Here is a 25,781-nt window from a genome sequence, read left to right as displayed (position 1 = left end):
GGTTATTTATTAGATAAAAATTATTATTGCCACGATGATTTTCTCAAAGAAAACATGCAGGAGCAAAATTGTTAATTAATTAAAAATAGTTATTAAGTATTTTGTAAAATTTTGCATGCTAGTATTTTTAAATACATATAGCAGAATAAGCAACAAATTGTCAAAATAACATCTGTAGACATAAATCATGTAATACTTATTCTATGCAAATAAAGCTATTCTATTCTATTCTATTCTTTTTGGGGACGACTGGGCGACACGGTGATTGCTAGCCCTGCCGCTACTGACCGTTATTCCCACTTTATTTATATCCTCTCCTCTCCCACTTTTTTAAAGAAACCATGATGCACGAAAGTCATGTCATTGAAATATACATCTGCTTGCTTGCATTTCTACGGCTTTAAGTCCCGTCCAACCAGACAGTTGTTTCTCAAGTATATTACCTACTGTTATTGTGTCCTCAATGTCCTCATAAGCTATGTTTAGGTAAGTGACCCACTAGCGTGCTGTTTACTTAGAATAATCCTAATTACATAAAGGTCATAAGTTATTATTATTAGATTAAACGAACTTACCTTAAGTGAAGTTCTATCTTAATAACATGATTCTCTCTCCCTGTTAACTTAACCATTGTATAACCTTTATTGTATCCAACATTTATCACAATTTTCAAAGCTTTTAAAAAAGAAGCTCGAACAGCTCCAGTTGTCTAGTCTATGGCATCCGGTGCGACAAGTCATTTCGTTTAAAGTATATTTCAGTAGATTATTAGAGCAACCCTGTAAATGGGAAAAGTATATTAGCATATATACACAAGGGAAGGGATGGGACTCTCTTAACAGGGAGAGAGAATCATGTTATTAAGATAGAACTTCACTTAAGGTAAGTTCGTTTCATCTAATAATAACATTTATCTCTCTCCCTGTTAACTTAACCATTGTAGATGTTCAAAGATAGGGTTGCGAGTACATAATCATACAATCTGATTAAGAAATAAAGCTGTTTATTAAATCAGTAACATTTAAGATAACAATGTAATTATAATCAACATGACATTCATTCTGATATCAAGTTACATATCGTACTACAAAACTGGTCAGGTTCTGAAGAAATTGGTCTGTTATAATGCTTAGCAAAGCAAATAGAGTTTTCTGACCAACCAGCTGTTTTTTGGATAATATCTATGGATATACCAGATCTGCTTGCAGCTGATGTGCTGGCGTGTCTAGTGCTATGGGCTGTAAAGATGTTAACGTCTATGCCTGCCTCCTTAAGTACATTTTTTATCCAGCGACTTATAGTCTGTGTAGAAACAGCATGGTGAGGTTTTTTATGCGTAATTAAAAGACTGTTAGTATCTCTAATAGACTGTGTTCTTTTGATATAAGAATTTAAAGTAGTGACTGGGCAGACTTCAATCTTATTACTGAATATTTTTAAATTTAATAATGGTTGTTTACTGTTTTTTCCTGAAGTTTTAATTAAATCTGGTATAAAAATTTGAACTCCCTCATGAGTAAATTGAATATTATTAATCTTAATTAAGGATAATGTTTGGACTCTGTGTCCTGTCGTTAAGGCAAGTAACATCACCACTTTATGGGTAAGCTGTTCCAAGCTTATAACTTCGTTAGGGTACAAGCCTTTTAAATAATTGAGGACAATGCTAGGGTCCCATGTTATATTATATTTTGGAGTAGGAGGTTTTAATCGAAATACTCCTTTAACAAACCGTTTTATCCTATCATCATTTCCTATTCTAGGTCCAATAAGAAGAGATAGAGCGGATCTAGTACTATTAATTGTGCCATAAGAGGCTCCATTTTCAAAACGCTCTGTTAAAAACTTAAGTACGAATGGTATAGACGCCTGATAAACATCAACCTTATTTTGCTTACAGAATAGCCACCATTGTTTGAAAGAAGTATCATACTGTTTCAGCGTGTTATTTGAAAGAGAATTTAACATTATCTGAATTGCTGATTTTGGCGTTCCGCGCCTACTGTATGCCTCGCCGATAGCAGCCCGGCAGCCAGGGTAAGGTGACGATGTAGGGGATGGACATCTCTGAAAGGAGACGACAGTAAATTTTTATTAGGCTTGAATATTAAAGGGTCTGTAATTAACAATGATTTTAGAAGAGGGAACCATGACTGAGAGGGCCAATATGGGAACACTAGTATACCTTCCGCTTTTTCCCTTTTAATTTTGTTTAGACATTTTAACAATAAGGAAAAAGGAGGAAAGGCGTAAAAGAAAATATCACTCCAATTGACAGTGAAGGCATCTACGGCGAAAGCATATGGATCAGGTTTCCAGGAAATGAACTTCAGGCATTTATTATTAATCCTTGACGCAAATAAGTCTATATCAGGGTGGCCAAATGTTTGTATGATTTTATCAAAATATTTCTGGGAAATTTCCCATTCAATATTAATTTTTCTGGATTGTTCATCTGCTTCAAAATTATCGTTAGTGTTTATATAGGAAGCAAATATCCAAATATTTCTTTCCTCACACCACTTCCACATTTCCCTTGTAATTTGATTGAGATGAGGAAACTGAATGCCACCCATCTTGTTTATATAAGCTACTGCAGTTGTATTATCAACTCTTAAAAGAATCTCACAGTCATGTAAATTATTAGCAAAACATTGTAGACCTAAAAAAGCTGCTTTTATCTCTAGATAGTTTATATGACTTTCTTGTTCAAGTTTTGACCATGATCCAGATGTTCTATTTGATGCACATACTGCCCCCAGCCAGTTTTCGACGAATCGGTGTTAATTTCAATGCAAAAATCGTGATTTTTAATTATGTTGAATTTGTGTAAATTTTGACTCCACCAATGAAGTTCAGAAAAAATAATATTAGGAAGAATCATGTTGGCTTCATAGTTCTCCTTGGATTTTAATAATGCAAGATATTTTTCTCTTTCTAGTAGTTTAGTATAAACCCAGCCATATGGAACAGCTGGACAAACAGAGTTAAGTTTTCCCAGTAATTGGGAGAATTCCCTTATTGAACAGGATCTTTTACATTTGAACTGCTGAATAATTTCCAGAATACTAAGTTGTTTCTTCTGTGGAACTGATAAGGAGAGGTTAGTAGAATCGAGATTAAATCCCAGATACTTGCATGTTTTGCTAGGGGTCAAAGAACTTTTTTCAAAATTAATTACAAACCCTAGGTCCTGAAATAGTTTACATGCTACTTTGATATCATTTAAACATCCATTATATGATTGGTTAAAATAAATACTGTCGTCTAGGTAGCATGTCAAAATTATATTTTGTTCTCTGAGGTAGGTACTAACTGGTTTAAGGCGATATATTTCCGTAGACGCTGCGCGCACTCGTTTTTTGAAGCCGTTAAAAACATAGGAAAACGCAATGGAAAAATCTGAAAACGATATATGTTAAATTTCAGGATCTGGTGAGTATGTTATGGAGTTGAACAACATGAATGTTACAACTTCGCTCGATAGAAAATGACTCCAAAGTTACCTCTTCTTTTAACAATAAATCGTTCCCATAGCTAGGATAACAACTTTTTTGACTTGTTTTTTACTTCAATATATAGGTAATAAGATTATCTAGATGAATCTGATGAGTTTGTGCCGGTAGCGTCATTAAAATAATATAATATTTACCAAATACTACCAAATCCGCAAAGGAAAGATGGAACAACTATTAACCCAATTTTAAGACCTGTTACTAATCCTGTTTTTGCAAAAAAAAATTTTTTTTTTTTCAAATTTTTGAAATTGAAAATATTTTCGATGGCACTTATGGCCTCTTCAGTCGCGCGGCGGCGCTCTCAGAGGATGGACCTGTGTCAGTTTTCTCCGCGTGGTCACGTGTCATTGAAACAATGGGGAACAAAGGTTTGAGGAGGCAGAAAAAATAATTGCGTGCTAGAAAACAAATAAATAAAGAAAATTCTAATCAAAGACTGTGAAAAGGGAGGAAAATGATAATTTATATATACTCGTAAGTATTTAATTTTCATATGATGTTATCAAGTGACATTTACGATATCTAAACATCATAGATACCTACGTAATTTTTATGTTGGCACTACCCGTTCATTGTTCTTTGCAATCTGTTTCCTGCTACCCTAAGGTTGTCTGGTAGAGATCGCTTTTTAGCGATAAGACCGCCTGTTGTTACCTGCTTCTTAATACGTTTTGTTTTTGTACTGAATCTCATTGTCAATAAGTGGTGTACAATAAAGTATATATTATTATGTTTCTCCGTTTTTAAAGTCTCGGGTCTTTCGAGCCCGGTCATTTATAAGGCGTGCGTGGGGATATAGATCCAACACGTAGAGGCCGTTTGGAGATATTTGATGTCATGTAGAACGCCTGCTGGAACCCATTCACAGGTACAAGAATAGATACCCGTGAATCGGTTTCAACAGGCATTGGAAAATATTGTAAATAATATGGATAGAATACTGGTCTATGGTTTAAGTTTGGGTGGAAAAAAGATTGGGCTATTGCAGAAAGAAATCGGACACCTGCCATAACATTGTAAGCACAAGTTATCTAGGCAGGCGGTGACTTGCCACTCGGTAGATGGGCACCTGATTCGCCATCGTAGAGACGGCCAGGCGCAACACCGGCATGAGTGGCTCAGGGGTGTCGAGAGGTGGTGCTGCGCTTTCTCCGAAGTTACTCGCGGCGTTATGCCCTTTAACACTTCCACCCCTGGAGCGACAGCTCAGACGTTCCTCTCTGGACGGCCAATGAAGGCAAGCCAGAGCTGAGAGTCATACGAGTCCCCTTGGGGTTCCACTCCGGCCGGCGAAGACACGCCGGAGACGGAGACCCTGACCGACTCTCGGGAACACTCGGGTCCGTGGGGTCGTCACTCCCCAACAGCTCGCCACAAGCTGCCCTGCGGGCATATTATTATTATTTGTTTCTCCGTTTTTAAACTCTCGGGTCTTTCGAGCCCGGTCATTTATAAGGCGTGCGTGGGGATATAGATCCAACACGTAGAGGCCGTTTGGAGATATTTGATGTCATGTAGAACGCCTGCTGGAACCCATTCACGGGTACATGAATAGATACCCGTGAACCGGTTTCAGCAGGCATTGGAAACTAAATATTGTCAATAAAATGGAAAGAATAAATCAGGTCTATGGGTTGAAGTTTGGATGAGTTATGAAAATGGGCTATTGCAAAGGTCCGGACACCTACCATAACATTGCGTTAACAAGTTATCGAGGCAGGCGGAATTATTATTATTTGTTTGTCTTTTATAGATTTTAGAAACCCCTAGATGACGCGTCTGTGACGTCATTACAGCACAACTTTTCCACTTGGAAAATATATGACTGATGTCCAGCTAGTGAAGAAACTTACGTATAATTTTCTTAAAAATATTGAGTTGTTCGAAAGAAAAGGCGGCGGTAGGTACAGTACTGATTGAAGATCAGGTAGGGTAGGTATTTCTGTCTTTAAAAATTTGGTATAAGGTTAATTAGATCGTGCTACCCTCCGTCTATATTTTTTCTGTGTCTATGCCAAACATGTGGCCAGCCTGACAGAAATTTTGTTTGACAACTGTCGCCATTTTTCCACAATAGTTAAAAGATTTCAGTATTTTAACTTCTCAATAAATTTTGATGAAAGTCCATAATCATACATTGATAAAGCTGGACAATTTTTTTTACTTTTATTTGGTGGGTATGATTACGGTACTTTATATTTACAGATATTTGCCTAATTTGCAAGATTATATGAATCCTTCAACAAGCTGTCTGACTCCTTTGACAACAGTTGATACTTGATATGAATATACTTAAGAATTCAAGGTAGGCATAGAATGGTATTGATACTTTATCTTGTGCTGGGTTGTATTTTATTTGGAGGTACGGTAGTGGCGGTAGTGCCCACGCCAACACGAGTGAAGCGAAGAGAAAAGCTGTTTGTTGAAGCATTTTGTCGTTCTTCTGAATCCTCGAAATTTTGGTCTGGTTTAAACCAGATAAATATAATTGTCAGGATATGATATCTAGATAGATTTTATTCATATCTTAATATAAATAGCATAGATTTCATCAGTGACTAGATGAGTGATTTCATCATGTTTGAATGATGATCATCAAAATATACAAGTAAGTAACCTGCCATTAGTACTTAGGTTCATAAACAACAAGAATAAAATTCGACCCTGGCATGTATACAGCTTAAAAGCTTTCAATATGAAAATGAAAAAGCGTTATTTATTCACGACTGACAAATTTAATGTGTATTTTTAAACAACAGTGACATGACATAATAATCTTTTTACATAAAGTCTATGGTCAAAGAAGCTGACGGTTACTGTGTTCTGTTAACAATATGTTTATAAGAAAAAACTTCTACATGAAGTAGAAAACTCGCCGAGATGTTAATCTTTCCCCTCCTCCCTTCAGTTTTTCATATATTCATTTTCAGTTTTTTTTATATATCCAGGAAAACCGTAAAAGCTACAGTTATGATGTTTAGGAGAAGTAGGTATATTTCCATAAAATTCTCTACACAGTATTATCTTTGCAGGTAAATAGTTGTAACTCGTTATTTTCAAATTGTGCTCCTATTTACTATGGGACTAATGTTGAAAACGCAAAAAAAAAATATCTTTTTTTATACATTTCGACTGTCATGATACCTACAGCTCATTTCTATGGAACATCCAATTTTTATTTCGTGGTTTCAGCATTGGACCCTTAATAAAAGTTGTTCATAATGACCTCAAAAGTCACTATGCAAAAAAAACGATAAAATTGATTGTAGTTTAGGTACGTCCTTAAAATCTCCGACAACGCTGACCAAACACACTGTAACTATAAATAATTAGTATTACTTACACAAATGATGAAACCTAATAAAGAAAATAAAGGCGGTGATCATTTACAATCAGGCGATACAGCTGCTCATTTGCCTCCTATTTCATGAAAAAACTAAGAAAGCCCAGTTAAAATACGGCGATCATTATACTGCGATCCGTCTGTGCCATGCTGCCGCGCGAATTTGAGTTCCCGTGTGCGACAAGCGAACAGAGCCGCGCGGGCGGGGCTGCCCGGACGCCGCGCACCTCACCCCCTTGGATTGGTTAGTTTGACAGATCATCTCGCCTTAACTAATTTAGTGAAAACATAGGGAGCTGAGCATAGGCCATACGGAGGCCTTATTCCTAAAGACGAGCGTTTTTTGCAAAATAGAACCTTTTTCATTCAAAATTATAAAGAAACTATAAATGATTATTAAAAAAATGATAATGTTCCTAAAAGTTCATATCTTAAGCTAGAAAGTCAATTGGTACTACTTTAAAATATGTCTTTTTATACTTCCGAAAAATCAGTTTTTTCGGAAGACGTTTTCAATTTTCATAGTGGGATAGCTCGTTTAGAATCGTGATTGTGCTGTTAAAAATGTTATTTGGGGTAATAAATGATCACAATCCTATTTGTTATATCCTGTACGAGTTAGCTAATACTTTGACATTTTAAGATTTACTTGAAATGGTGGATAAATAACCTTCCGTATCCTCCCCATTTTTTCGATAAAAAGAGGTTTACATTATGTATTTTTCCTGCGATTCCTGCATTTTTTGTAACTCTTGAATAATATTATCCTAAACTAGAACTTCTTATTGACCTATAAGAAAAAAATCATACATATAAGACATACCTTTCTGTCGATAGATACGTTTTTAAAACACCTAAATTTCGAATAAAAGACACTGTGCTAACGCGAGCCCGCTCAGTCTGCGCCGAGCGCTCGAAGACAACGGACCTGCGTTTGATCGTCCGGCGCACCTAGCTTTCGTAAGCAGCTCGATAGTTCCGAGAAGTGCCGTAAACTGCGACTAAACAAATCTTGATCCTTTTTACACCTTATGCAATTTTAGCATTCGACATGCTTTTCATATGATTTTGGATTTTAAGTTATACGTGAAGTTTGTTGAGAGTTTGAATTATTATTATATTTTGGGACCAGGATGAGGTTCTGGTTCTCATGATGATGGAGTCAGGCAGGAGATGTTCAACAGAACTGCTATTTTATCATAACTCCACCATGTTTGGGCTCATTAGATTTGGGCTGATGACCACCATCGATCTAGATGAGGTCCAAGGTCTCATGATGGAGTCAGGAGGTGGTCAACAGAACTGCTTTTCTCCTCATCATAACCCCATCATGTTTGGGCTCATTAGATTTGGGCTAACGAGCACCATCGAACTAGATGAGGTCCAAGGTCTCATGATGGGGTCAGGAGGTGGCCAACAGAACTGCTATTCTCCTCATCATAACCCCATCATGTTCGGGCTCATTAGATTTGGGCTGACGAGCACCATCGAACTAGATGAGGTCCAAGGTCTCATGATGGAGTCAGGAGGTGGTCAACAGAACTGCTATTCTCCTCATCATAACCCCATCATGTTTGGGCTCATTAGATTTGGGCTGACGAGCACCATCGAACTAGATGAGGTCCAGGGTCTCATGATGGAGTCAGGAGGTGGTCAACAGAACTGCTATTCTCCTCATCATAACCCCGTCATGTTTGGGCTCATTAAACTTGGGCTGACGAGCACCACCGAACTAGATGAGGTCCAAGGTCTTATGACGGGGTCAGGAGGTGGCCAACAGAACTGCTATTCTCCTCATCATAACCCCATCATGTTTGGGCTCATTAGATTTGGGCTGACGAGTACCAGCGAACTAGATGAGGTCCAAGGTCTCATGACGGGGTCAGGAGGTGGCCAACAGAACTGCTATTCTCCTCATCATAACCCCATCATGTTCGGGCTCATTAGATTTGGGCTGACGAGCACCATCGAAATAGATGAGGTCCAAGGTCTCATGATGGAGTCAGGAGGTGGTCAACAGAACTGCTATTCTCCTCATCATAACCCCATCATGTTTGGGCTCATTAGATTTGGGCTGACGAGCACCATCGAACTAGATGAGGTCCAGGGTCTCATGATGGAGTCAGGAGGTGGTCAACAGAACTGCTATTCTCCTCATCATAACCCCATCATGTTTGGGCTCATTAGATTTGGGCTGACGAGCACCACCGAACTAGATGAGGTCCAAGGTCTTATGACGGGGTCAGGAGGTGGCCAACAGAACTGCTATTCTCCTCATCATAACCCCATCATGTTCGGGCTCATTAGATTTGGGCGGACGAGCACCATCGAACTAGATGAGGTCCAAGGTCTCATGATGGAGTCAGGAGGTGGTCAACAGAACTGCTATTCTCCTCATCATAACCCCATCATGTTTGGGCTCATTAGATTTGGGCTGACGAGCACCATCGAACTAGATGAGGTCCAGGGTCTCATGATGGAGTCAGGAGGTGGCCAACAGAACTGCTATTCTCCTCATCATAACCCCATCATGTTCGGGCTCATTAGATTTGGGCTGACGAGCACCATCGAACTAGATGAGGTCCAAGGTCTCATGATGGAGTCAGGAGGTGGTCAACAGAACTGCTATTCTCCTCATCATAACCCCATCATGTTTGGGCTCATTATAAATATGTGGAAGGTCGTTAATAATAATAAATGTTTTATTAGGGTACCCCTACATGTAAAGAGGGGGCAGATATTTTTTTTCATTTCAACCCCAACGTGTGATATATTGTTGGATAGGTATTTAAAAATGAATTAAGTTTTACTAAGATCGATTTTTGATAATTTTCATAGTTTCGGAAATAATCGCTATAACTTTTGAACCATATGTTTAAAAATATGAAAAAAATCACAAAAGTAGAACTTTACAAAGACTTTCTTTGAAAATTTGTTTTGAACTTTATAGGTTAGTTTTTGAGAAAAATACGGAAAACTACGGAACCCTACACTGAGCGTGGCCCGACACGCTTTTGGCCGGTTTTTATTTTATTTTAATACTTTTCTGTGCTATTCATACATAGCTACCCTAGGGGATTCAGTATTGACAGCTTCTTTTTTTTCTTTCTGCATATATTTGTTTCCGCTTTTAAGTTTATTGTAAATAAGACTGCTTGCACTTACATTGAGATTATAATTATATAATGCTATTAAATTAAATCTAATGAAGCGTTCTTTTATTTCCTAAATCTCAAAACCCTTTAAATCGAATATGTATAGTAATGAGCAAAAATTTTACCGCAGGCTTTCCAAACCGACGATGCTTGATCAGCTACTTTTAGAACGAACATGTACACCGTGTCCAATAAGTCCGAATACTCACATTTTACCTCAGTTCTAAAGATATAGGGATCACAGGCCATCAAATTCTTATTTAAACTAAAGAGTATATTCCTTTTAATAAAATACAAGCACAAAGTTCATGAAATTTCCAAAGTGTCTAAGAAAAACAAAGAGGTAAAGTGCCAACAAAATACTTGCTCGGCACGCAGGTGACGAGTTATTTTTTATAAGCAGAATCTGTATGTGATAAAACAGACGCCACGTGTCCAAAATAAACTATTATGGGTACCGAGGATAGATAACGTTCCGGGCAACTAGAAAAATGTACCTAGGTTCCAGAGCTCACCATCGGCCCAGGTGTGGGATGCAGTATGTAAGCGAGGTAAACTACCTTCAGTACTTACAGATAAAAGCATTAAAATCAACGTTTTTTTTCTTTAAAACCAAGGTTTTGGAGAAAAAAATGCCTTAAAGTTAAAAAGGATGCTTGGGAATGAGTATCATGTGTCCCAACAAGACGCACCTCCAGCACATTCGGCAAATGGTATTCTAGCGTAGTTTCAGACTAATTTGGCAGTTTTTTATCCGAAACATGAGTGGCCACCCAGGCCTCCAGGTTTAGGCGTATTAGACTACTTTGTATGGTCATACATGCTTTGAAGACTAAATTTTTATAAAATCATAAACCTAGATCATTTCAAAAAGATTATTGAGAGTATTTGGGATGAAATGTGAAGAAAACGGTGCGTGCCGCATGTGATCCGTTTGAGAAGCGTTTGAGGCTGGTAAACAAGTTAATGCTGGAGTTATTCCAAAACATTTGTTGTGAATGTAGTAAATAAGAGTGCCATTCATAAAATATAATAATAATGTAGTAACTATTTGTTCATTTTGTTTTATTGGCTATTTGTGCTGTATTCAAACTTATTGGACACGGTGTACATATTTTGATTTTCACCCTTTAAAATGTTTCTAAGACGCAATGTTTTGCAAATTTGGTCACGTCATGCACAGTTAAACTGTGGAATGAATTGTCGCCAGCGGTATTTCCGGACCAATGCGACCATCAAACCTTCAAGAAAAGAGCGTACATCCATCTTAAAGGCCGGCAACGCACTTCCAACACTTCTGGTGCTTCTGGTGTCCATGGGCGGCAGTGATCGCTTACCATCAGGCAGCCTATCTGCTCGTTTGCCTCCTATCCCATAAAAAACCGTTTAATATTTTTTAAGAAAAAAAACCGCCGCCTTTCGGGTTGTGGTGAAAGCTACTTGCGAATGTTGGATTATGTAGAAATGTGTAGGTATTTTTTAAAACTGCTTTTAATGCTTTAATTATTTGATGGCAACACAAATCAATATACGTATAACGCTAAGGTTTGAGGAGTTTCTCAATTCCTCATGAATCCGATTATAAGAAATCGAAGCTTGACAAACTTTGACTTGAAAACTCAATAATTATGCTTAACAAACATAACTAAATAAATGTCACTGTTCTGAACTTAAATGCATGCTTTTCTTACAAAAATACCAAAGTCACAATGAGTGTGCCGTTCAGATTTGAGGAGTTCGGTTCTGACCATCATCAGCAGTTCCACTGCACCAAATGTCACTGTTCCGGACGTAAGTGCATGCTGTTCTTATAAAAATACCAAAGTCACTATAAGCGTGCCGTTCAGATTTGAAGAGTTTGGTTCTGAGTGTTCTGACCATCATCAGCAGTTCCACTGCACCAAATATCACTGTTCTGGACTGGACGTAAGTGCATGATGCTCTTATAAGAATACCAAAGTCACTATAAGTGTTCCGTTCAGATTTGAGAAGATCGGTTCTGATCTGACCATCATCAGCAGTTCCACTGCACCAAATGTCACTGTTCTGGACGAAAGTGCATGCTGTTCTTATAAAAATACCAAAGTCACTATAAGCGTGCCGTTCAGATTTGAGAAGTTCCGTTCTGGCCATCATCAGCAGTTCCACTGCACCAAATGTCACTGTTCCGTACCTAAATGCATGCTGTTCCTTTAAAAACACAAAAATCACCATACGTATGCCTTTCAGATTCGAGGAGTTCCCTCGATTACTCCAGGATCCCATCATCAGAACTGGGTTCTGAGAAAAATGGGACCAATCTGTATTCATATACATTCAATAATTTTTTTTTAATCGGTCCAGTAACAACGGAGATATCGAGGAACAAACATAAAAAAATGAAAAAAATAAATAAACATACAGACGAATTGAGAACCTCGCCTCAAATCTCTCAGATTTGAGGCGACGGTTAAAAAGTGACACATCATGAGCAGTTCCAATGCACCAAATGTCACTGTTCTGGACGTAAGTGCATGCTGTTCTTATAAAAATATGAAAGTCACTATAACTGTGATAATTTCCGAAAATATTAATATTATCAAAAAACGATCTTAGTAAACCCTTATTCATTTTTAAATACCTATCCAAAAATATATCACACGTTGGGGTTGGAATGAAAAAAAAATCAGCCCCCACTTTACACTAATAGAACATTTTTTTCCATTTTTCATTTTTGCACTTTGTTGACGTGATTGATATACATATTGTTACTAAATTTCAGCTTTCTAGTGCTTACGGTTACTGAGATTATCCGCGGACGGACGGACGGACGGACGGACGGACGGACGGACGGATGGACAGACAGACATGGCGAAACTATAAGAGTTCCTAGTTGACTACGGAACCCTAAAAAACAGAAATCACTATTAAACTATTCTCTAATTTCAAGTTCCTAACTAAAATTTTCCTAATAAAAAAAAAACAAATTGATCCCGCTACAAACTTTCACCCCCTTTTTCCCTCTACTAGGGGTGTAAATTTTCATAATCGATTTTTATCTCTTCGAAATTTTGTTAATGCAATCTATACAAATTTCGACTTTCTAGCTTTCGTAGTTTCGGCTCAGCGGTGTTGGTCGTTGAATTTAATCAATTAGGAAACCTGAATTTATATATGTACATGTAGACTAATACGAGTACTATACTTTTACTACATTCATATACCTTATTTACTACTACCATACCATGAATATGAAATTAAAAAAAGAGTCCCCATATAAAATTGAAAATTATGTTATTAGCAATTTAATTCAAAACTATCAAGATTATTCGTGTCTGCGTTGAAACGCGCGTTGAGTTGCCGGTGCTCGCGTACCGAGCGCCAACGCCATCTATCGATGGCCGTTTCGTGAAATTGATGAGCGCTCTAAGGAGTAAGGGGTCTTAAACTGAAATAATTGTCCATCAAATTGGAACCTTAGAAACTTCCTGTGTGTCTCCGCAATTGGCACGGAAAGATATGCCTCTGACAAATCAATGGAACCCATAAAACAGTCTTCTGATATCAATTTGCAAGCAGTTCTAATATCCTCTAGTTTAAAATGATGTGTTATTACATATTCATTCAACTTTTTTAGATTTAATATAAATCTAAATGAACCATTGGGTTTTGGTACTAAAAAAATTGGAGATGTAAACTGATTGAGGTCTGGAGAACACTGTGAAATTGCACCAAGTTTAAATAATTTCTGGATTTCACAGGTCATACTTTCTTTTTCCTTTCCATGCCACACTTTTTGTATTGCCTCATGAGGCGGAGGAATAGTATGAAATGGAATTTCGTACCCTTCCAGCCATTTCAAAATTATTGGATCGTCAGTAATCTCAATTGTCAATAAAATGTTTAAGTCTACCTGCATGTACCTCAGGTTCTATCGGTGATATCTGGACCTCTGCTTGTGGGAGCTGTGTCTCTCTTTCCGGTGAGGCTGGTTGTAGTGCTTCCGGGGTTGATGGTATTGTTGCCCACCACGCATCCGATGATTCTGCTGACTGTATTGTGGTGGGCTCTTCCAGTTTAACTGCTTGAACTGTTTGTTATTTGCTGCTTGTTTCTGCTGCTTCTTTTCTTTCTCTGGATGGTTCTTAATAGTATTTGAAGTTTTCTGGATTGTTTGTGCAGCTCTGATCTTGTCAGCACAATCTGTACCAAATAAAAACTTATCGGTCTTTTGATGACGAATGGCATCTTGGATGGTTTTATTCGCTCCAGCCAAACAAAAGAATTTTCTCGAATTTGAATCATGGTGGTGGATTTCCCCAGCCAACTTCGCAGCGTCATTGATTTCTTCAATTAACTTTTTAGAGTTAATATTTCCTAGTAAAACGTCAGTTAAGCATTTTCCTAGGCAAGACAATAATGTGCCTGTTAAGCCCTGTCTTATCATAATCCTTTTATCTCTTTTGACCGAGGGATCTGAGAGTGTAGACGCAATCTCTGGATTAATTATGGGTGCTATTGCAGCAGAAAAATTGGCTGGTGGAGGGTATTTTTTCACAATTGCTTCTCTAGCCTCTTTACCCAAGCCGTCATTCATAATTTTTGTCCAGCGGGAGGTCAATTCAGGTCTGATAGGGTTTCCAACTTCTGCCTGTTCCTGACCTTCAGTCCCCAGAGCAAGTAGGAACTCCTCAGGGAGTTCATCGTCCACAATTTCTGTAATAATAGGTAATATTATGACAAAGTTGTACATGAATGTAGGCTCGTCTATCCTCAAGTGATAGCGCAAAATGTGTATTTTGTATTAAACTGTCTATCCGCAAGTGATAGCGCAAAGTTGTATATTGTATTAGCATTGTCTATCCGCATTGTGATAGCGCCTGCTATAAAACAAGATATAATAGTCAATGGCATGTCTTATATCCACTCTGCCTAGCCAGTATTTGCTACATCTTATATTGGTCGGTTTAATATGTATGAGATGTTGACGAGAAGAAGCCTCAGTATAAATCTGAACTATGTATATTTAACCATAAACGCACCTGCATTTATATCAGGGTCATCGTGTGGCCTAGTATGCAACGGTGAAGACGCCGGTGATGGTGAAGAGTCTTCTGTCGGCGGCTGCTGCGGAGTCTTCGACTGCGGTTGTACAGGAGGAGTAGAACTGCGATCTGGTTCGACGGAATGTCTTTGCAGCTTTTCTTGAAGTTTTTTTTATCTTTTTCTTAATATAAACTTCATCTTTTTCTTTATCTCTCTTCCTTTTTCCCATTTTAACAGCACTCGCGAAAAAATAAGAGTAATTTCGACGCACTTGTTAACGATAGTTTTACTTCGAGACCAGTATTCAAACGAGAGAAAAAACGAACATAGTTTATGGGCAACCGGAAAGTGCCAGCATAGAAAAAAAAAATATATATATAAACAATTCAAACGTTTTGGTCATAAAGTCTGGCACACATAAAGCGTCAGTCAGTATTACTAGTACGGTAAAGTATAACCCACTCTTTCTAAAGTATGGTTAATAACAGCGAAAGAAAGAGACGGTATGATACTCTGTCCATGAGACGGTGTTGATCCAAACAATAGAGTTTGACAGTAAAACAAAACGGAAGTTGTACTCTTCCGCCATTTCGATATATGAATGTATGACACTGAGATTTGTCTAAATAATCTTGTTTGGTTATTATATAACAATAAACGCAACATACCTGAGGTTCTTGTTACCTTACTTGTTTAAAACATAAGTCCCAAAACTGAATACGAGTCGCTGTGGAGTGAGCGCCGGACCGCCGCCGGCGCATTGTTTACATTAGGCGGATCACCGCTAAGAACATGATTTTGCCTGTCAATCACACTCATTTTCACTGTAATCACTTGTCTACATAACTTTGACATAGTTATTCACTGCATATTTATTTAAACAATTTAATAAAACAATATTTTCTGATGATTTGACGACCGGTCTGGCTCAGTCGGTAGTGACCCTGCCTGCTGAGCGGCGGTCCTGGGTTCGAATCCCGGTAAGGGCATTTATTTGTGTGATGAGCACAGATATTTGTTCCTAAGTCATGGACGTTTTCTATGTATATAAGTATGTATTTATCTATTTAAGTATGTATATCGTCGCTTAGCACCCATAGTACAAGCTTTGCTTAGTTTGGGGCTAAGTTGATCTGTGTAAGATGTCCCCAATATTTGTTTGTTGTTTGTTTGTTTGATTTTCTGAGAGTAACGTGACAATGTTGGTGCACAAAAAAGTTAATGGCTTGTCGCACCGGATGCCATAGACTAGATAGACAACTGGAGCTGTTCGAGCTTCTTTTTTAAAAGCTTTGAAAATTGTGATAAATGTTGGATACAATAAAGGTTATACCACAGAGTAGTAATAGAACAGAGGGAGTCTCACTGAAGACCGGCTGTGATCCAACAATGGCGGACGTTTTTTTTTTAATTTTATTTTATGGCTTGTTGGCGACCTTTCAAGCCAGCAATGGCAGACGGTTTGCGATGTGCAAACACGATTTAAAATCAAAATAATTATAATTCAGGTCAAAAGAAAATCAATTCTTCACTTAATTTATCAAAAATTAATTATTTTACTTGAAACTTAGAAATATCTTGTTTTTAACAAATAATAATGACTCAGTGCGCCGTGTGCAAACACTATTTAAAAAAAATACTGGTCACACTCTTGTTTTGCAGTTTGTTAGTTTACGATTATGAACATTAATTAATATTGTGATTTTACGCATAATAACGTGATAAAGTATTAATTTACGCATGAAAAGTTGCTCCGTATTTTTTTTTCTTTCGATTGTTGTCATTTTTACACAATTTGACAACGCATGTAGGCATATTTTCTTATTTTTCTGGAGATGTTTTCGCCACGGGCGCCTTGATCCGACTGACGGGAGATTAGTGGATGAGGTCATAGACAAAGCTATCAATGTGGATGATGGAATCACAGGTTTTTCTTCGGAGTTATCCGTCCATAGAATTGTAGGTTCATGGGTTATACAATGGTTAAGTTAACAGGGAGAGAGATAAATGTTATAATACTTTGCAGAGATACGACGTTTGGTTAATATTGTCTGACCACAATTAGTCAGTCAGGCGTGTCACTACGTGACGCACTGTAGGTATTAAACCGAGTTGCGTGTGACGTGGCAGGGTTGTTAGTTTGCGACGAATGGAAATGTATAGTCTACTATACTATACTAGGAAATGAAACAGTGTGATGGTTAGTTTTTATTTATTTGTTGATTTTATCATTACATGCGGCCATGGTGTATGCTTACAATTCAACTTCCAAATTCTTCAATATCAAAGTAGTAAAGTCAAGTGCTTTCGTACGTCGTCATTTAGTCCTGTTCGACTTTAACAAAAGAGTCGCCAATCAAATTAGTAATAAGTGGGTCCGTGTGTGCTGTTCCAGTATCTTCGTTTTGAATTACGTAATAGTTAGGGTGATCTGATGATGTTGATGGTGATGGCCTCGAAAACTGAACGTTTCTATTGCATTGTTTATCACAAATGTCCGTTTCTTCGGTGAGACGATTCAGTAAACCTTTCCTTAAAACAGAATGTATCAAGCTTTCAGCATACAAAGCCTGGAGGCTATTCATTTTTTCCAACTTTTTCGCAACTGAAATACCAATGCCTTCGAACTCTGTAATTTCTTTCCTTTTTAATGCCTCCGTGCACACTTTCATGAGTTTTATTTGAGTATCGGTGACAAATGCTTTTCGCTTTAATACTTTTCGAGGTTTTTCCTGAAAACAAAATTAGTAATTTATTTTATTAAGATCAATCAATGCAATCTTAAAGATAACTCAAAACTTCAATCGACCCACACAATGTATTATCCGGTGCGAAATTTTAAAATAGTACATTTTTTAAAAGTTCACTCAATTTTTGAGAAGACTATTGACACGTCTAGCGAGTGTATAAATTTGACTAAAACCGTATTTATTTATTTATTTAAACTTTATTGCACAAATAAAACAAAAATTTACAAATGGCGGATTTAATGCCTAATGCATTTATTTGTGTGATGTCATGGATATTTTCTATGTATATAAGTATTTATATATTATATATATCGTTATCTGAGTACCCACAACACAAGCCTTATTGAGCTTACCGTGGGTGGGCCTCAGTCAATCTGTGTAAGAATGTCCTATAATGGCATTCTCTCATTATTTCGCCTACGAAATTATAACTCACGACGGTATAAATTAGATAGAGAACCTTGATTTTTTATAACTTACATTACTTTCCTCTGCCGTGTCATCGCGAATCGGCAACGAGGAGATCTCAGCAATCGGTGTCGGTGATGCGATGCTCAAATGCCGCTGTAATGACTTGTCAGACCGTTCTGGCGGCTCGGCTTCCTCCTCCTTATTATCATCCTCTTGATCCTTAGTAAAGTAAAGAAGGTCAAAGTACCAAAGACTCGGTTTTACCACTAGTTCCGAGCCTCCAGTTTTCCGCGCTTCTGTTAATTTTTTAAGTTCTTTCCGGAAGGCACCCCTCAAGTTTTGAATCTTCTTTGTAACAAAATCCCGATTTGCTGAAGCGAATCCAATTTGCTTGCAATAATTCACTAACTCATCATACGCCATGTTTTTGATATGGCGATTAGAATATTCTTTGCTTTTAACTTTCCACAGACTTGTATTTTGTCGGAATATGCGGATGAATCCTATGACGGCTTCTGTGCTCCAAACTGCCATTTTTATTTTAGACAGGCGATGCGCGCGTCGAACTCACGGATCGGCGTTGCGGACTGGAACTGGACTGCGCGAGTGCGCGCACACCGCGAACCCCTCCCGCCGCGCGCCGCACCGTGCGGCGTCCTCCATGGCGTTTCACATTGGGGTTTGCGACCGGAACGTCAGTCAAGATAAGGCCGGCAACCACAGAACTTAATTTAGATAGAAGAAACAAATTCATATATTTGTATAGGGGCCGAGCGTGTCAAATTTTGTACTGAAGTTGATTCTTGCCTGTAATTTTAAATATGTCTCAGGCTCTTGATTGTTCATAATTTTTGTGTTGTTGCAATTGAATATCACGTAACGAGGCATTTTTTATGTTTTGGTTGACTTCAACTTACAAAAATTAACGCCCGAAAGCTGCAAGCTGCGAGTAAAGACGGACAACTCAGTGGATTTCACTGAGTTCATTTGACACGCTAAGTAGATACGTTTGCTTGATCTATGGTATATATGACATCTGTGCCGGCAACAAACAGTCTTAAAATTCATAATCTGAAAACATCATATTCTTATAAAAATCAGATCGAGTGCACGGAGTTCCATACAATTTCGCGACTGTTCACATACGCTCTTGTTTTTTAAGATTATGAATTTTCAGATTGATCTGACAGATTGCATACAAGTCTTTTTTTAAGATTATGAATTTTAAGACTGTGTGTGGCGTGCCTAAGTTTGGCAACTATTTTGACAACCTTGCCGGTGTAAACGTTATTTTAATTTAAACGTCAAACTTGGAAAATTTAAAAATAGAGCTAGAGTAAAACAATTGTCATCACATCTGTTTCTTTAAAATAATAATTATTTAAAAAATTATTTTTTTATGTACTATTTAAATACTTGTGATATTATTATTCTGTAATGTTTACAATGCAGTTATATTTAAAGATTGACTATCTATGTACATTGTACATCGTGACTTCAGTAATTACTTATTCACCCGACCCACAGTTGATAAAGCACGTGACAGTGGTAGAAATGATGAAATTACAGTGAGACGATCACAGACCACGTATTGTGACGTATTGGTCTGATGAAACTGCAGTAGGTACACATTAGCATTCGATTAGCATTCTGTTGTTTAAGTTTGCCAATCACTTTCGTAGTTTCTACGTCGAATTTACTAACAAAATCTAGACCGTCATCTTTTTTAGCTGGAACTGAGAAGGAAAAAGAGGTCATTCGTAAAAAGTGTCAGTTTTAGGATTTATGGGTTGAAAAAAAAAACACTAAATCGTGACAGTGCAGTGATACATCACAATTGAACCCGTGGAAGGAACGAGGGTGGTGGAATTCTACCCGGCAGTCACCAGATGAGCACAGTAGGTATCTGATTTAAGTTTCTTTAATGCACAATTGCACATTCAGCTAAATTGTTCACTGTAGAAACTTAAGGAGCCTCTCCACCGTGGAAGCAGTAGCCGGTGTCACCACCGGTGACAATTGTCGGCAATGTTCAATGTTACCGTGGTGAAACTAATGAAATTGCGAAACCTAAGTATTTTAGGAATTATTTTATTTGGTGTGCCAGTTTTTCTGAGTAAATTACGTAGGTATTTATGATGGAAAACGCCGCCAATTAGCCCTATTTTGAGCTTTTCTTAATCCGATATACCTACATACCTACGTAAAAGCTTGGTACCTATTCATAAAAATAACGACAACCCTGATTACAGACCAGACAGCGTAACATTTTTTGATGGATTAACTATAATATATGTATAATATTACATATATGTATATGTGCGCGTTATACTCGTATGCGCATTCCTAATAAGATTGGCCAAAAAAAAATTGAAGAGCGCAAACTTCAATCGATTAGTCTTAGATAATGTTCAATCGATTACTTTTTAATTTTATCAAGTATTTATCTGGATTGCCATTAAGGTACATAAATAAAAGAATAACCTAACATCAGCTGGCAACTCTGAGATATTTGTTCTAGACACAGTCTTAAACAATAACCTAGGCAGCCATCAGCCAATGTCTCGTAGCGGAGCTAAACAAAAGCGCGCAAATTACAAAGTTAACGAATTGAAACACACTCGTCGCGTGATTTGGTCGCGTCGCGTGTCTCTGAACATTTGTTCCCCTAATGGCACACACATAAACACGACGTAAGCTGGCAGACAGCCTTAGCCCGTTATCGGTCCTGATAGGCGTGACCTCGGGACGCTAGAAATATTCCGCAGTTGACAATTGACAGGTGACGTTTACGGTATTATGACCCCTATTAGGTAACTACTGCAGCGATGCACACGAATGAATCCATCGTTTTTGCGGGTGGCACTAACATAAATCAATACATAAGTAGTACCTACAATAGTTACTCGCGTTCAAAAAGAGATTTTTAAAGTGGTGTTTTTAACATTGGCCTTCGTTGGATTTATAAAACAAAGAATAGAAAAAGTTTATAGGACAGGACATTGACATGTTACATGACTATGGCGGAGCATTTCTACTTCAATCGTTTTGTCACAGTAATATAGTTTCTCAGTTTCGATTCGGGTTAATTTAAGTATAAGCCCTTCGAGGCATTGGCCGACCAGCCGTGTCTGTAGACTTTGTAGCAGACAATGGAGTGACGAATGGCGTCCGGCACCAAAATAGTCCTCGGAGTATGCTCTGCTTGCCGTGGACGACAATTCCACGTTTAAGAATTTATCTACGAGACCGAGAAGAATGTTTTCCGAAACAAAAATTTATTTTGAAAAATGTGCATTTCCTCAGAGATAAGAGCGATTTTTCAAAAACGACGGGGTGTTATAAGTTTGACGTGTATGTCTGTCTGTCTGTTTGTGTGTGTGTCTGTCTGTGGCATCGTAGCTTCCGAACGAATGAACCGATTTAGATTTAGTTTTTTTTGTTTGAAAGCTGAATTCGTTCGAAGTTTGCAGTTCATCGACATTGGCTTCGTTTCCGAGATTCCTGAAATGTTCATAAAAAATTGCTCGATTAAAGGACCTACAAGATAAAATAGAAGTAAACAGAGAAAAACATATCGAAGCCGTTTGACGGGCTAGTTTTCAATGTTCGTCTAAGTTTCGTTTTCGACTAGGTATCTTTCAGACGGGTGCAATATTAAAGTTCATATACATACATACATACAATCACGCCTGTGTTCCGTGAAGGGGTAGGCAGAGCACATGAAATTACTCAGGTTTCAGTGCCACTCTTGGCAAATAAGGGGTTGAAAGAAAACGAAACTGTAACATTGCAGTGACAGGTTGCCAGCCTCTCGCCTACGCCACAATTTAACCCATATCCCACAGTCGCCTTCTACGACACCCACGGGAAGAAAGGGGGTGGTGAAATTCTTAACCCGTCACCACACGTGCACATAAGTTACATATAAATTTAATAATATTTACAGTATTTATAAAGTCCAGTTTTTAATGACAATAATGACCGATACCACGGTTTCAGGTTATCATTGACTTTGCAGACATCATCTCGATACTCAAATCAATAAAATGATATCCCGGGTGATAGTGATAATGATTACATATAATTGATATATTATTGTGACGGGTGGTGATGGGCTACCAACCTGTCACTGCGATACCACAATAGGCTAGTTTCCTAATAGTCAAATCAGCTTCTTTTTAAGAACTGTCAAAACGATTTGCTAATATGGAAATACTATGAAATACTGAGGAGTGACGTCACGGTCAATTCATTTACTTTATCTTTCTCTTTGACTCCTTAAATAGAAATTGTGTTTAAACATACCTTCTGTCCATATTTTTCTTCTAATTATGTGGTGCTTTATTTCGTGCAGTCTATAAAATATTTTATTTTAAGTATAGGAAAATAGCCTATTTTGGTTTCTTTCAACCCCTTAATTGCGAAGAGTGGCACCGAAACCTGAGCATGCCCTGTCCACCCCTTTTGGGAGTATATACAGCGAATGCGAGCGGCGTGAGTTTATTGTATGTACAGTCAACAAATTAGAATCCTAGGCCACTCTAGAACCCTGTCGTATTGACACCGTGCTTTATTTGCTATTAGAAGTCAGTTTGACTTTTACTGTGAAAGGGTTTTTACAGTGGCCTAGGATTCAGATTGGTTGACTGGTACGTATGAATAGAAATGGTCTCATAAATGCTGATGCCCCAATTGACCTATAAGTTGCTAGATATAAACGGTTGTGTTTATAAATAGCCATAATATTCCACTATTTACGTAGTCCAGTCTTTAGTGACGGATACCAACGGATTCAGGTTATCATTGACATTTCTGACGTCATCTCGTCATTCAAACCAATAAAATTATATCCCGGCTATTATGTTTATCTTATGTTTACGAGCTGTTATGTTATGATATTGCACAGATCGGCGTAACAGACATTTATTGGTGATACCGATACCATAGATTCAGCTATATTTATTTTGTCACAGATCTTGTTCAATGTTTACTTATCTGTTATTTATATTTCAGACTTTTTAAAAAGCATTAAACAAAATTAAAACACACAAAGCGGCCAAATCCAAATATGTATATCGCAAATCTCACATCGAATACAACATTCACCATAACAGAAAAGTATTCAAAAGATTTGCGGGACAAAAGTATGCGAATCGTATAAATTTGGAGTGAAAAAGCAAAATACGTTTACATAACAATATAAGTATTACAAATTATGCAATTTATTTATTACGTCACAAGACAACAAGGCTGCCTACTTCCATAAAATATCCGCTATGTCGGAATTCATAATTAATATTTTGTATGGCTATGGTTCCGATAAATCAGTAACATGTATAAGTATATACAAAATATAATATGATTATTATACAACATATTATATGCGTCTAACAGGAAAAATGTGTGTCATTATGCTATTTATTTTTAATGGAACTAACATAGATTAAGAACATGTAACTAACAAATTGTATAAAAGAACCTATATTAAGCCTATGTTGAGCTGATATATAAACATGTTTTATTTTATTTAATTAATTATTCAATTCACTAAAAGCTCGCACTGACAAGTAATCAAGTAATCAAGTAATTTATTTGCTTTCATGTAGTACATTGGGTCTTATATAATAAAAGTTTCATACGAGCCCCGTAAGGGCATGGCAATTCGTAACCACTATGACAAACAGCTATCATATCTCATGCGGAGTCAAGTTTCTAACTCTACAAAATGTTATCTTCACAAACTATGTATATACATACACCTTAGCCAAAATTTATAGCTTGGCCGTTGTGATACGTGATTATAAGGACTGTTGTATAGAAAATGACCTAATGAACAGTGAATGAATTGTCTTCCGTCTACCTGATGTGACGATAAAAAACAGCTAAGCCACATTCAACTAACATAAATTATACGTGAGTGTCAATCATAAAACTTTGATCAACTCAATTAACTGTATCTTGGTAAATTAAAGTCACATTAACAGAATCATTAAAGACGTCATCAAATTAGCGCATATTTCAATAATGGGTGTCCTCATTAAAAAGTGACGTAACGTGGTCAATAGCTATCATAGATTGACAAATATTGCTGAACACTTGATGACGATATCATGATGCAATACATAGCATTTTTGGCTATAAAGCTAAGAAGACTTTTTACGTCGTTGTTCACATGAATACATGAATAATTGAATATTCAATATTATATAACCGAAGATCAAAGAAACGCAGTACAACTAGTACAAGTTACCCACGCAATCAGGCACAGGCCCAAGGGACAGTCAGTGCCCGTGATAATGGTGGCTCCCATGGGTGTCGTAGAAGAAGACTGTGGGATATGGATTCTATTGTGGCATAGGCGAGAGGCTGTCCACCTATCACTGCAATGCAATGTGTTAATTGCTAAGAGTGGCACTGTTGAAACGTGATCACTTCATGTGCTCTGCCCACCCCTTATGGGAATACAGGCGTCAGTATAGGTCAGTCAGTAACTATAGGTTAAAAATCTGAACTGAAAAGTTAAACGACCAAGACCAGATTTCAATAAAAACTTTCAACTTCACATGTTAGTGTTCATTTAATTTCTGTCCAATTCCTGAAGCTACCAATCCATGTGATTTTTCGTTGCCCTGCTCCTTCAGTTTTCCAATATTATTTATTTAACAATACATACTCGTAGTAGGTATAATTTAGACATATGAGCCTCAATCACGCGTTGTTTATTTTCCTTTTTGTCCGGAGTATTAAAATCCAGAACAGGATATCGTTAAATTGGTCCATTCTATAAATATCGCAGGCTATTCGCCTGTAACATTCACTCGAGTGTAGCCTGTTGCGAATTAAAGTAATTGGCCACAGGTAATCACGGTGATTCGTGTTCCACCTGCCGTCGTGAGTCATTGTGGATAAACATTGCATTCACAGTTCACAAATTAGCTACAACAGTACAACGATCCATAGCAAACCTATTTTTAACAAGTAGAAACGTCCGGTAACATCGGTTGAAATTTTTATACGAGTATCGTATAGGAAAATATGGAAAAAATGAAAAATGTACGCATCCGGCGGGAGTTTGAAAGGATTTTTTCCTTTGATGTAAAAATTTAAAGTTATTAAGGCCAGAACGAAACGCACTTAAAATGTTAGCGGACATAGAATGTAGCATATACCTACCTACCAATTAAATATTTAGATTCGACGCATTTTGCATTCGTGAAATAGCCAGTTAATGTTGTAATTATAGGAGTGTTCGTATTACCTAAGATGCAAGCAAACGTTTGGAGTCCCGATCGATACACGAGTTTCTGTATAGATTATACCTAACTATTATAAGGTATGTTTCAATTTATAATCAAATTACAAAGTTTACCTTGTTTTCGATGTGCCTCTAGTATTACCACTAGGATCAGTTACTTATTACGTAATACTAAGCGATTAGATAACTGGTTTAGTTATTAGTACTGTGTCCGGCGGAGTCAAGGTGGCTCCGCTACACGTGTACATTTGTTTAACGTGAATCGGAGGCAATTTGGCCCGTTCGATCAAATCACAACAAGTTTGGCCGCGCTGCCTACAA

General features: G+C 37.5%; 3 protein-coding genes across 3 annotated transcripts in view; all 3 read right to left on the bottom strand.

Annotated features, from left to right (window-relative positions):
- LOC125235089 overlaps positions 1-25,781 on the bottom strand; it is a 241,470-nt gene that overhangs the window by 127,140 nt on the left and 88,549 nt on the right. The window lies entirely within an intron of this gene.
- Positions 926-14,497, bottom strand: LOC125235096. Its single transcript, XM_048141530.1, has 2 exons — positions 13,909-14,497; positions 926-2,067 (listed from the first exon to the last, which is right to left on the bottom strand). Exons 1-2 carry the CDS (start codon positions 13,912-13,914, stop codon positions 1,057-1,059), a joined length of 1,017 nt encoding a protein of 338 aa, XP_047997487.1. The 5' UTR covers positions 13,915-14,497; the 3' UTR covers positions 926-1,056.
- Positions 17,239-18,926, bottom strand: LOC125235097. Its single transcript, XM_048141531.1, has 2 exons — positions 18,272-18,926; positions 17,239-17,773 (listed from the first exon to the last, which is right to left on the bottom strand). The coding sequence occupies exons 1-2, from the start codon at positions 18,734-18,736 to the stop codon at positions 17,363-17,365; spliced, it is 876 nt and encodes a 291-aa protein (XP_047997488.1). The 5' UTR covers positions 18,737-18,926; the 3' UTR covers positions 17,239-17,362.

The sequence above is a fragment of the Leguminivora glycinivorella genome, chromosome 17, assembly GCF_023078275.1.
Source record: "Leguminivora glycinivorella isolate SPB_JAAS2020 chromosome 17, LegGlyc_1.1, whole genome shotgun sequence".
NCBI classification, from domain to species: domain Eukaryota; kingdom Metazoa; phylum Arthropoda; class Insecta; order Lepidoptera; family Tortricidae; genus Leguminivora; species Leguminivora glycinivorella.
The sequence above is the reverse complement of the archived record's forward strand: the minus strand, read 5'-3'. Positions and strand labels throughout refer to the sequence as shown.

What these genes read in the sequence shown, in the direction of transcription:
- LOC125235097 (XM_048141531.1), bottom strand. Translation starts at nt 18,736, where the DNA reads ATGGCAGTTTGGAGCACAGAAGCCGTCATAGGATTCATCCGCATATTC. An exon ending in ACACGGCAGAGGAAAGTAAT is followed by an intron (nt 17,774 to 18,271) that starts GTAAGTTATAAA and finishes TTTTGTTTTCAG; the next exon opens with GAAAAACCTCGAAAAGTATT.